A 12,684-nucleotide genomic window follows, 5' to 3' on the forward strand; every position below is an offset into this window, starting at 1 on the left:
TCATGCTAGACTGGGGCTCCCCAACCCCATTTCAACGTGAGAGGGATTCCCCCCACCCCCCTGGACCACCACGCGGTTCTTGGGACCCTAGCAGGGTATCCGGAAACTGAGTTCTGACTTACCCACCCGGACACAGCGTGGGATCCTGCAGGTGAGGGCTGCGTCCCACAAGACCACCCCCAGGCTGCTGGCTGTGCTTCTAACCACCCGCTACGGTCTGGAGGTTCCAAGGACCCCTTAGGGTCTTTAAATTTGCCAGAGCGGCTCACAGAACCCGGGGAATAAAGGACACAAGGCAGCATCCAGACGCACAGAGACAGGGGACGAGGTCTGGCAAGAGGCACGGAGCTCTGAAGCCCTTGCCAGGTGGCACTCTCCCAGTATCTCCCCTGTTCACCACCAGGAAGCTCTACAAACGCCCTCTTCCGGGTTTCCCAGGAGGCTTCATACTTGGTCACGCCTAAGTCACTGGCCTAGGCCAACTGAGCCTCCTGCTCCCAACCTCCCCTCCCAGAGTTGGAGACTGAAAGCTCTAACCAACCAACCAACCAACCAACCACAGGGTAGGGCCGGCCCCTCCTCTGGGTGGGGTCTCAGAGTCACCTCTTTACGGTAACCAAAGACACCTTTGGCACTCGTAACACTTGGGAAATTCCTAGAGTTTAGCTGTGAGCCCGAACCATGGAGGAAGACGGAAAGCACATGAGGAATATACTTGGGTAATCCGAATGACCCGTATGTATTTCTTACAAATCTCAGGACCGCACGTACCCCTGGGGACAGGTAGAATCCGAACGTGACAGCATCCTCACGTACCGCCCGTCGGAATGTAAAGGGTGCAGATGATGTGGGAAGCAGGCTGGCAGGTCACTGAGCACGGCGTTTCCACAGGACCCAGCGATTCTCCTCGGTAGCACAGCCAAGCACACACAACCACACAAAAATGTGTAAGCGAATGTTCACAGACGTGTGATTCCCAACAGCCAAAAGGTAGAAACGGCCTAAGCGTCCATCAACAAATGGACGCAGGAGCAGACTGTCGTCTATGCATCCAGTGAACAGTACTCAGCCATCAAAGGGAACGAACCGCTGGCCACACCACCACTTGCATGAACCTAGAAAACACTGCTAACGCCAAGACGCCAGTCTCCAAAGAGCACGTACTTCACGACTCCACTCCTATCAAAGTCTGGAAGGACATCCACAGAGACAAAGTGCATCGGTGCCTGCCTGGGGCTGGGGGCAGGTGGGCAGGATGGACACAGTGGGTAACAGCTCAAAGGCAAAGTGTTTTTTTTTTTCTGAGATGATGAAAATGGTCTAAAACGGACCGCGGGGATGGTTGTACGTATCCGTGAGTACACGGAGAACCACTCCACTGTGTGGCATGCGAAATTTACGTCGAGAGGGGTTTTTAAAAAAGAATCATAAATCAGGGCGCCTGGGTGGCTCAGTCGGTTAAGCGTCCGACTTCAGCTCAGGTCACGATCTCTCCATCCGTGAGTTCGAGCCCCGCATCAGGCTCTGGACTGACAGCTCAGAGCCTGGAGCCTGTTTCAGATTCTGTGTCTCCCTCTCTCTGACCCCCCCCCCCCCCCGTTCATGCTCTGTCTCTCTCTGTCTCAAAAATAAATAAACGTTAAAAAAAATAAATTAAAAAAAATAAAGATAAAAAAGAACCATAAAAAGCCCCCAAAACCAGTATGAAAATACTCCCCACTCAGTTGAAGGAATTTAGCTCCTAACAGACTTTATGAATCACATCTCAGATTAGCAAACAGTGGAATGTCTGTTACCTGGAGTCTGTAGGAAACAGGCCCCTTTTACTGCCAGTGGGAGGAAACAAATGTGACCTTCTTGGAAGAAAATTTAGCAAAAGTCACCAATTAAAGTAATACACCATTTGCCTCAGCGGCTCCGCCGGCAGGAAAGAGCCCACGGGTGCCCTCGCACGGGTGTGCACCAAGATAGGCCAGGAGAGGTGCTCGCCACAGCACTGCTTAAAACCGAAGTGCAGATGACCTACGTGTGCATCACCAGCGGGTGCGTGAGTGAGTTAGGCTGCGTCTGTCCTGTGGGCCAGCACGTGCCCGTGAGGAAGGACGAGGTTTAAGTGAGACCAGTTGGGCAGCCAACAGTGTGCCTGGCGTCACCCACTCATGTTAATGGCAAACGTGTACACCATAGACAGATCACACGTACGCAATTTTTCCAAGGATACCTGCGGAAATGTAGACCTTTCCGGCTCCAGACCCTACATGAATGGCTATTCCCTAACGGGGATACACCAGGAGAAGATGTCTGGGTGGGCAAGGAGTCTAGCTCTGAGCTGGTACAGTCCATTTGGGAAAGGACGTGGCGGGGCTCGGTGCAGGAAGGAAGACTGGAGCCACGTTCGGCATATTTCCAAGCACTGCTGAAATTTCTTATCGTGCACGTGCCTCGTGTTTTGAAATTAGTTGTAAATAAGTTACACAGTAAGAAAAAAGAGATACAGAGGACCCCAACCCTGAGCACCTGAAGCCCATCAGTGTGCAACTCTGGCCACTGTAGCATGCACTGCTGCACACTGGGGTGGGTCATGAGTCCAGAGCAAGCCCGCCAGCTTTCTATTGAAAAGGAGTATTTACCAAAAAACAGATAAAGCAAGAAGTGCTGTGGATTTGGTCCCAGCTGAGTCCCAGCTCCGACTCCTCGCACTGGCCTTCAGACTCGGGGGCGGGGGCGCTCCGGCACCCCGTGTGTGCCGGACCCCAGCCCTTGGCATGCATCGCCCAACCCCACCCGAGGTCTGGGTGCTGGCTCTTCTGCCCCGGGTCTTCCCTTGGTGCCCAATTTCACCCCCACCGTGTTTGGTTCTGCCTGCCTCTGAAAGGCAAGAGTGTGTAACAACTCCCCCACTTGGACTTTTCTCATTTCCTTTTCTGTGGCGTTCTTGTCAGCACTGCTGGTTCCCTGCACGCCTTCTTCGTCCATGTCCTTCACGCGGTTTCTCCCGCCGAGCCCCCCGCCCGGCCCCCGGAACCGCAGCCGACAGGCACTGCTCCCGGGTTCTCCCCCACCTTGCGGACTGGTGGGTCCCCCAGCCCTGCAGCCGCGAGCCTGGAAACGGTGGCAGAGGCCTGAGGCTGCGGCCACCTCCCTGTGGCTCACAGGACAACGTCTGTGGCAGCAGCTCGCTCCGTGAACTGGGGCCCTGACTCCATCCCGATGCACGCTTCCAGCAGGCGCTTCGGGAAACAGAACACCAAGCCAGTTCCACCGTGACGCCTGCCATCGAGGGGCCCACAGCAGCTCAGAAACGCCGCAGCTCGAAACCCCTGGACGGCTGACTTCCCCCGCCCAGGAAAGGCCCAGAGAAGTTAGCACAGTTGCCTCAATCCACATTTCTGGTCTCTTCTTCTTACAAGCCTGCTCTACTGTATTTTTGAGGTCTCCAAATAAAATCTCACTTCTTAAATACTATTACCATGCCCTGATCTCCTACATGCGGCGATGTGACTGCAGCGTCGTCGCCTCACCGTGCCAGCCAGGACCCGCCTGTGCCCCTGCCACATAAGAGGCTCAGTCCCGTTCCAGGCCCCTGTGCCAACAAGTCCCTCTGGCCAGAGCGCCCCTCCCCCGGACTTACGGGGCTGTCCCCCACTGACAGGCAGGTCTCCCAGACCACACCACCTCTGGGAAGTCCTCCCTGACCGCCTAATCTGAAGCAGCCCTTCCGGGGCTCCCCCACCTCATTTCCTGGTTCACTTCTGTGTATGTTCATTCCATCCTGTTTACTCTTTAAATCACCACCCAAAAACACCTTCCTCAGCCTTTTATCTCCATGGCGTCTACACCCGCTGTGAGATCCTTCGTGCGGGCAGGGCTGTCCTGTTGACAACCCCACGCCGGAGCCGGCCACGGGCGGCTGGCACACGAGACGAACACCTGTTCACTGAGCACGAGTGGACACAGTACGCGTGACGTTCCCGCCCTACATTCTCGAAGACAGCATCTGATGATGTTAAAAATCACCATCGGTTTTGAAATGCAATCTTGAAAACAGGAGTTGAACACGACAAAAAGTCTCAGAAACAGACGCGGTTCTGTAAGAGCAAGCGAGCTCCTTGGGGCAGTTTGGGAAACTCTGCCGCCCTTGTGTGCAGAAATCGGAGCCCGAGCCAGGTCCGTGTGCTCGGAATCACTCTGGTCCTGCCACATCTGCGGACAAAACCACGCCAACTACAGACGTGGGAAGGGCCGGACCCGGGATGTGTCACCAGGCCCCAGGCAAGTCTGTGTGCACCGCACGTGAAGGGAGACGAACTCGGAGCAAATGAGGCCCAAGGAAAGAGCTTCAGCCTGGATGGTAATCCCCTGTCCTGGGGAAGCATCAGTGATAAGGGGTCACTGGTGAGAAATGCTGTCCCTTCTGAACCATGTCCAGCTCCCTTGTATCTCTGCCCAAACCTGTTGCTGACAGGTAACCTGGGCATGTGGCATCCTTGCACCATCAACAATAAATTCATCCAGACTCTAAAATAGAAGCCCTCTGACCGTATGTAAAATGAGAAGAACGGTTTTCTCTACAGGCTGAAAACGTGTCCCAAGATCTGATAAAATACATTTTTTTAAAAAGCGCTCTCATAATTGCCCAACAATCATTATTACATTTTAGGTAATGTATCTTTCCCCCTCCAATTAAAAATTTCTGTAGAATCGCTAAAACGAAGTAAGACCCTCTAGAAAAGAGTGTCAAAAATATAGCTAGTACTCATCAGATGACGATGGGGGCGTATGAAAATACAACCCTTACATATAATTGAGTGGCACAACCCCAAAGGGACCTCAACTTCTGATTCTCTGACCTCAGGCATGGACATTATTCTACAAACAACAACAAAGCAGCTATAATAATAGAGAACACTGGAGCACGGACCAGTCACGTCTGCAAAACACATACAGTGGTTCTTTGATGAGGTCAGTCAGCAGTGACAAAACACATATTTGGTTCCACAATTCAGTTCAACCCACGTGTTACCTCCTATGCACCGGGCACAGAGCTGGGATGATTAAGTCATAGACACCACTCTCAACGAACTTAGATGGAGACTAAAAACAAACCAAACAGAGAAAAAAGATTTGCCGAATCTAATGTGTGGAGTCCTCAAAAACGGACAGGCACCAATGTCTCCGGGAGTGTTGCTGGCACTTTGCACTTTTTCCAAGAACACCATCCTGCAGTTCACAAAAGACAGCAGTGTGCTAAAGAAAAGTGTTCTTTTCCTTTTGGAATCGATGCCAAATAAACCATGCTGGACAAACAGCATCAAGTAAATTGGTGATGTTTAAAAACAACGTTTCCAATATAGAAGGGTTTGCGTTACTACAACAAGACAAAATAGTGAGCATCATGTCCTATAAAAACACACAACCGCAACACGTCATGTGTTTCAAGACCCAAAAAGAGGCTGTAATAAGAACAAGTTAACAGTTACGGAAAGGGTTACACACTGAACAACCAAAAAATTTTTATAGCAGCTGTATTATCCGATGTCTTAAGAAAAACCTTTTGAGGCCATGCCTCTTTTTCACTCCACAAATTTCCTGGTGCCAGAGTTGAGGGCGTGTGAAATCATCCCACTGACTAGAGGCATTGATCTTTAACAACTTGTCCACAAGTGTCAGCGGTGGTATTTCTTCACTGAACAGAGTTTTTAAAGGTAAGACCACACCACGGTTTCAGGAAATGCCGTGAGGGCGCCCAGGTTTCGAATCCCAGGAAGTGAGTTTCAAATCTGGGCTGTGCCATGAGACCTCGGGCAAGCTTCTAAACCACCCTGGGCCTCAGTTTCCTCCTGTGTGACAGAGAACCACACCCCCCGTCTGCACTTAGATCAGCAAACGTGTGACAAGTTTCTTAGGCATTGCAGGCATTCTGTAAATGCTGGCAATTAACACGGTTGTTACTGCTACCTTTCCTCTACCTCCTGGGTTTGTGCAAAGTTGATGCTCAGCGGTACTCCATTAGATTCAGTAAAGGCCAACAGGAAAAGTCACCTAATAACCTTAGTTAAGATATTTTTTAAAAAACCCTCATATAACTGTCCGGCAATAATCGTTATGACATCTGGGGGTAATCTATCTAGTCTTTTTCCCCAGACGAAGAATTGCCTACAGAATTACTAAAGCTAACATAGAAGAGTGCTCTCTATTCAGCCAGAGGCCAGTCGGGGAGGAGACACGATGAGAAGCACAGAGGTAACTGAGAACACGACATACGCAGAACACGGAGACGCTGACGGCAGTCGGCACTCCACAAAGCCACGCAACAATGCGAACGTACGTAAAGCTGCTCAACCGTTCACTTAGAAATGGTTGACATTCCGGGTTTCACATGATGTGTATTTTTCCACAACGAGATAAAATAAAACAACCACAAGAACTCCAAGAAGTCAGGGCTTGGACAACCTTGTGTCCTGGGCACCCAGAACGCCTCCGCACATTCCAGACCCTCTGTAAATACTCGGTGGATGAAAAGTGGAGACCACGGGTCTGGTGAGGGGACCTTCGTACCTGTTCTGGTTTCGACCTCAGTGCAAGCAATGTGCCGTGACGGTTTACTGCTGACGCCCAGGACATCAGCGTGGTTCCCAGATACCTCCACGCGGGTGGGCTCTCAGTTCCAACCAAGACACCCGTGTGTCAACGGGAAGCAAGTCGGGGGGCTGCGACCTGACCCGCGTTGGAAACGTAAGCAGGGTCTCCCTGGAGTCACCCACGGCGGACGGGCCTGGAGCGGCTCGTCGCACCGGCGACATGGGCAGACTCAAGTACTCAGGTTTCCCGTCCACAGCACGGTGCCAGACCTTCACGTCTAAAAATGGGCTTCGAAGCTCATTACGAAATTCCAGTAAGACACAAAGTGTCAGCATTCATTCAGGTCCTGGCCGGCCCGAGAAAGAATATGACCTGGCGGGCTATCCGTTATTGCTGCCCACTAAGCGCAGCCCTGGAAGGAGGGTGCGGGGACCTATGAATCAGGGACTCGTGGCCCAAACAGGTCACCGTCCCAGCTCCTCGTGCTCCCCTGCCGATCTCACTTTCCGTCCCCGAGACGGATGAGAACCAATGCTTTCCAACCTGTCTAAACTCACCTGTTGAGTCAGCACTGTCGTTTCCTGGAGACACCAACTTCCTTGCGTCTGGAGGCCCTGTAAAAATAAAAACATGTCCTGTGATGAAAAACCATCTGATATTTATCTGAGGCCCCTGGCATCGGGTGGTGGTGCTGCGGGGGGAAGGCGGATGTCCACAGCAGGGTCCACTTTTGCCACTGTTGCTCTGAAACGTACCTTTCAAGTAAGTGTCAGTAAACGCGGGGCCGTGTGACTGGAGTCCTTCAAGACAGAAAACACGCAGCTTACGTAACCGACACTCACACGGTACTTGCTATGCGCCAGTACCGAAAAGTCCGTCCACCTGCCCGCGGACACGGCGAGGCGCGAGACAGAAACCAATCTTTGCTACTGACCCCTCTGCTCGGCCGAGCGCCGTGGGCCGCCCGGGAGGTCCTGCACCACCAAGACCCCCGACTTTGGACAGCAGAGAGCAGACGACCTGGGTAGGATTTTCCTTTTTTCCCCCCCATCTCACCTCTGGCAAACAGCAGTCTCTTCTCTCTGTTTTAGACTCTGTCGTTTTTTGCTTTGTTCATTTGTTTCTTAAACTCCACATGTGAGTGAAATCATATACTTTTCTGACTTACTTCACTTAACGTCATACTCTCTAGCCCCATCTACGTGGTTGCCAAGGGCAATATTTCGCTCTTTTTTACAGCTGAGGAACATTTCATCACACACGCGTGCGCACATCTTCTCTGTCACCTGCCGAGGGACACTTGGGCTGCTTCCGTATTTGGGCTACTACAAATAATGCTGCAGTAAACATAGGGGTGCATGCACCTTTTCAAGTAAGTGTCATTTTCTTCTGATAGACATTCAGAAGTGGAATTGCTGGCCATGGGGTAGTTCTATTTTTAACTTTTTGAGGAACCGCCATACTGTTTTCCCCAGTGGCCGTACCAGTTTGCATTCCCATCAACAGTGCATGAGGGTTCCTTTCTCTCCACATCCTCACCAGCACCTGTCTTTTTTGCCTTTTTCTAGCCATGCTGACAGGTGTGATGTGGTTTTTCCTTGTGGTTTTGATTTGCATCTCAGGAGTGACGTTGAGCATCTTTTCGTGTGTCTGCTGGCCATCTGGATGTCTTCTTTGGGGAAATATATATTCAGGTCCTCTGCCCATTTTTTAATTGTATTGTTTTGGTGTTGAGTTAACTTAAGGTCTTCATCTATTTTGGATATTAGCCCCTTAGGATTTTCATTTTTAATTGCAAGCCTTCTCACAGAAGTATGATTCTTTTAATTTCTAACTAGTACTCTAAGATTTGGAAAAAGTTTAGAAGAATTCTATGCCCCAGTTAAGCAACTTTTCAGAGGGGTTTATTCAACCCGGCTCTTGGTATCATGGAGTATAAAATATGTACATCACGTAGGAAGACAGCAAGTACATTACCCACGAAGATAGCCCTCCCCGACCCAAACACCCCTCACAGCACAAGGTACGCAGTAATGAGTCTGAAGGATCTATTGTCACTGTGCGCGCACATTTCTTTCTCTTAATGAACTATTCCATTTGGTGTGAAGGTCAATCGGATGATCAAGGCCTGCAGACCGTCCTTCTCCCGGTCTGCTAAGAGCAGCCTTGAGGGGGGCGCTAGCATTCACGGACGAATGACGCCTGGTGAAAACGAGGCAGTGTCCCAGCGGCGTGTGTTCGCCTCACTGTACCCTCCTCACGTATCCGGCAGCTGGTATCGAATGCTGGCCGATATTGGGAAGAACCTTCTGCACGCCAGGACTGCGGGGAAGCACGTGACTGGCACTGGCTCACCCAGCCCTGCCGACAGGTCCTAGACAGGAATACCGTCGTCAGGGCCAGGAAGGGAGGTCCAGAGAAGGCCACCCTGCTAGAAAGGGGCAGAGCGTGGACGGGGACCAGGCTGCTAGACCGCAAAGCCCTGCGTGGGAGCGCCGAAAACCAACGGTTGATTTTCTGCTATAAACCTGCTTCCTTCCCAGGCTTCTCGGCTGTTGTGTTTCCAGTTGTTCAAACCCAGACCAAGAGGTCACGCCTGGACGACTCCTCTTCCCCACTCCCTCACCCAGTCCTCTGTTAGCAAGGCGTTTCAGTTCCACCCCCAAACAGATAAGCAACACACGCACTGTCTACACTCCCAACACGCCACTGTCTTTCTCCTAGGCTACTGTTTCTGTGTCCCTGCCATTGTCACTCTTACGAGGCATCACTTCCTGGCAACCTTTTTTGCTTGAAAAAGAGACAAAAGCAGATGATCTTTGCAGCTCGAGGACCTTCCTCCTTTTTGCAGTCAATTACTTATGAAGCAGGTGCCGTGGGTAGGCAGGTTTTGTATCCTAGGAGACAAAGATACCGAGCACCTAACTACAAAGAGGCTGATGCTTTCTGTGACGGAAACCAAACATTAACATACAATAATGTGCTGAATGGTAGAAAGTTACATTCATCAAGTGGTTCAGACTCACTGGGGATTAATTTAATCCCCTAACTGGCTGCCCAGTAGGGTGGTGTTTGGTGCCTGGGACTCACTTTAGAAAGTCCCAGTTACTAGGAGTCCCTCCCTGAGACTCGCCCGGGCTGAGAACATGTGAACTATGGCTTTCCTGAGAGTGGACACATGTCATCAAGAGAGCCGCAAGTGGCCATCTCCGGGCAACCTGTTTGAACTCTTGACTCCCGCATTTCTGGAGCCACCTGTGTTCTTGGACTTTTCTGTCCAAGACTCAACAAAGTCCCTTCTTTGCACTAAGGCTGTTCAAAATGGGTTTCTGTGACCTACCACCAAGGGTCCTGATGGACGCCGCCCCCATCTATCCTGCTTGCCGCTTCACTAACATGTTCACAGCCTTCCCCACACCTCCAACTGAAGATATTTACGAAACTACACGGCAGACTGAAGGAGATTTTAAACAAGAATTTCAATGTTTTGATCTTCTCCTGCAATATTCCAGGTAATAGCACATTGGAGACTGAAGCATTATTTACCAGCACAGCCAACACCACCTAAAGTGACCTAATGGCAAAATGGTTAATTAAGAGTTTGGATTTTAATCTCTGAAATCAAACATGTTTGAGCTGTTTTACTTTGAATATATTAAGTAAGGTCTAAGCCTCTGTTTTTTTCATCTATAAAATGGGAAGAATACTGTGAAGATTCATCAGGATGAGGATTATCCTATTAGCATAATAGGACATACACAGGAAACTGCCAACTGAAAACACTGTAAAAGCCCTAGTATGATTGTTTTTTGTTTTTTTAAGTTTATTTATTTTTGACAGAGACAGAGTGCAAGCATGAGCTGGGGGAGGGCAAAGAGAGAGGGAGACAGAATCCGAAGCAGGCTCCAGGCTCCGAGCTGTCAGCACAGAGCTCGACGTGGGGCTTGAACTCACGAACTGTGTGACCCGGGCCAAAGTCAGACAACTAACTGACTAAGCCACCCAGGCGCCCCGTGCCCTAGTATGATTGTTAAAAATTACCGTACTTCACAAGGATACTTCATACACATTACACACTCCACAGGAAGGCCAGGAAACATTTCCTTGTTTTGAGAAGTTCTCTACAGAACCGTCTTTTAGTCTAATTTCACAGTGACATTAGCCTTGTAGACGTGGATTCCAGCTCCTGTTTGCTGTACTGGTTCATGAAATGAAGGCTCTCCTGCAGCAGAGATTCATTCCCAGATTTCCAAACAGCGCTCACCTCTAGTGAGACGTTAAGTAATAAACAGAACAGTCCAACAGTGAGTATTAAAACAAGGCAATCTGGGGCGCCTGGGTGGCTCAGTCGGTTAAGCGCCCGACTTCAGCTCAGGTCACGATCTCACACTCCGTGAGTTCGAGCTCCGCGTCGGGCTCTGGGCTGATGGCTCAGAGCCTGGAGCCTGCTTCCAGTTCTGTGTCTCCCTCTCTCTCTGCCCCTCCCCCGTTCATGCTCTATCTCTCTCTGTCTCAAAAAGAAATAAACGTTAAAAAAAATTAAAAAAAAATAATAAGACAAGGCAATCTGTTATTAGGGAAAAAAAAAGAAAGCAAGGACACTCTAACCAGTTTCTCTGACCAGAAATTCACCGCAGAAACAATAAAGTTTACTTTCACAAAATAACAAATAAAAAAAATGGAGATCTGCCCTTATTGATATTGGTATAAAATTAGCACCAAAACAGACTGTTTCATTCCAGATTGTTCACCTTACAGTGAAACATCTCATTAATATGGAAAACAGGATGGACGTGATTTACTGATCATCAAACTCAGGGCTGCAAAGCCGGCTCGGGACATGCACAATTCAGCACAGCAAACCAACAAAACAACCAGCCAAACAAACAGAAAGTATTATTGTCTTAACTTCACCCAGATAATTCTAGCCAAAGCAGGTGTTGCGCCTGAACTACAGCCTTCATCCCTCGCTAAACACACAGCAGGTGGACGGAATTTAAAACTACGGAGGACTTGGGTCACTGAAAAGAACTTACCCTAGCTTCCCGACCACTGCCCGGTGACCGGACCGCGACAGTGGCTGACAAAGGGAACGCGGAAAGCACGCGGCGAACCCCAGCTTCCCGGCCCTTCCCCAAAATGACCCCCTCACCACCCCCACCCCGAGAACGACGAGGGCCCTGCGCCGGGGGCGCGCACAGCTGGCGGTGGCACGAGGGCTGCGCGGCAGGTGCGCGCCGGGGTAGGTACCCACCGCGCGGGGCGGGGCGCATCCGCGGGGGCGCCCGGGGGGCAGCGCGCCCCCCCCGCGACGTCCCCCCTCGCGTCTGGGGGCCTCAGTCCGCGGCCGCGCAGCCCGGCGCTAAAGGACTCCCCACACCCGCCGGGCACGTGTGCGCAGGAACCCGACCCAGCTTCCAGAAGGGGGGGGGGCCGGGGGCACTTATCCCCCCCCCCCGGGACACACCAACTTCGGGGCGCGGGAGGGGGCCAGGAAACCGCGAGCCCGCGCCTGGGTCACTCAACAGGTTACGCGCCCCTCCGGGCCTGCTACGGCGGCCGGCCCGAGCCTCAGTTTCCCCGGCCACGTCCGGGGGGCCCCCCGCGCGCACAACCTTCCCGGGGAGCCCGCGCCGCCACCTACCGTCCAGGCCCGCGCTGTCCACGGCGGCCTTCAGCAGCGCCAGCACCAGCAGCGCGCACAGGACCAGCGCGGCCCAGCCGCCGCGCGCGCCCGCTCCCATTGTTCCGAGGGCGGGACGCGCCGGCCCCGCGGCTCCCGACCGAGCGTCCGCCGCGCCGCACAGCCGCCCCGCTGCGCACGGGCGCCGGCCCCCCAGATGCCCAAATAGGGCGCGGGAGCCGGCTGGGGGCGGGACGGGCGCGCAGGGGCGGGGCTTGGCGGAGGGAGGGGCAGGGCCTGGTGGGGAGGCGGGGCGGGGATCGGCGAGGGCGGGGTTTGGAGGAGGGGCGGGGCGGGGCCGGCGCGCGGGAGTGGGGCTGGGGCTCGAGGTGGGGCGGGGCCGGGAGGGGAGGCGGGAAGGGGCAGGGGCGCGGGGGCGGGGCTTGGCTCGGGCGGCGGGCCCAGCAGGGCGCGCAGGG

General features: G+C 52.5%; 1 protein-coding gene across 1 annotated transcript in view; it reads right to left on the bottom strand.

Moving 5' to 3' along the window:
* Nucleotides 1-12,372, bottom strand: part of TMEM123 (transmembrane protein 123) — a 57,051-nt gene extending 44,679 nt beyond the window's left edge. Inside the window, exons 1-2 of the mRNA XM_030330862.1 lie at nt 12,227-12,372; nt 7,140-7,196 (exon numbers count right to left, since the gene is read on the bottom strand). Coding sequence (XP_030186722.1) covers nt 7,140-7,196; nt 12,227-12,326 — 157 coding nt within the window. The 5' untranslated portion in view covers nt 12,327-12,372. The remainder of the gene's footprint in view (nt 1-7,139; nt 7,197-12,226) is intronic.
* Between the last annotated feature and the right edge of the window lie 312 nt (nt 12,373-12,684).

Source organism: Lynx canadensis, chromosome D1, assembly GCF_007474595.2.
Source record: "Lynx canadensis isolate LIC74 chromosome D1, mLynCan4.pri.v2, whole genome shotgun sequence".
NCBI lineage: Eukaryota > Metazoa > Chordata > Mammalia > Carnivora > Felidae > Lynx > Lynx canadensis.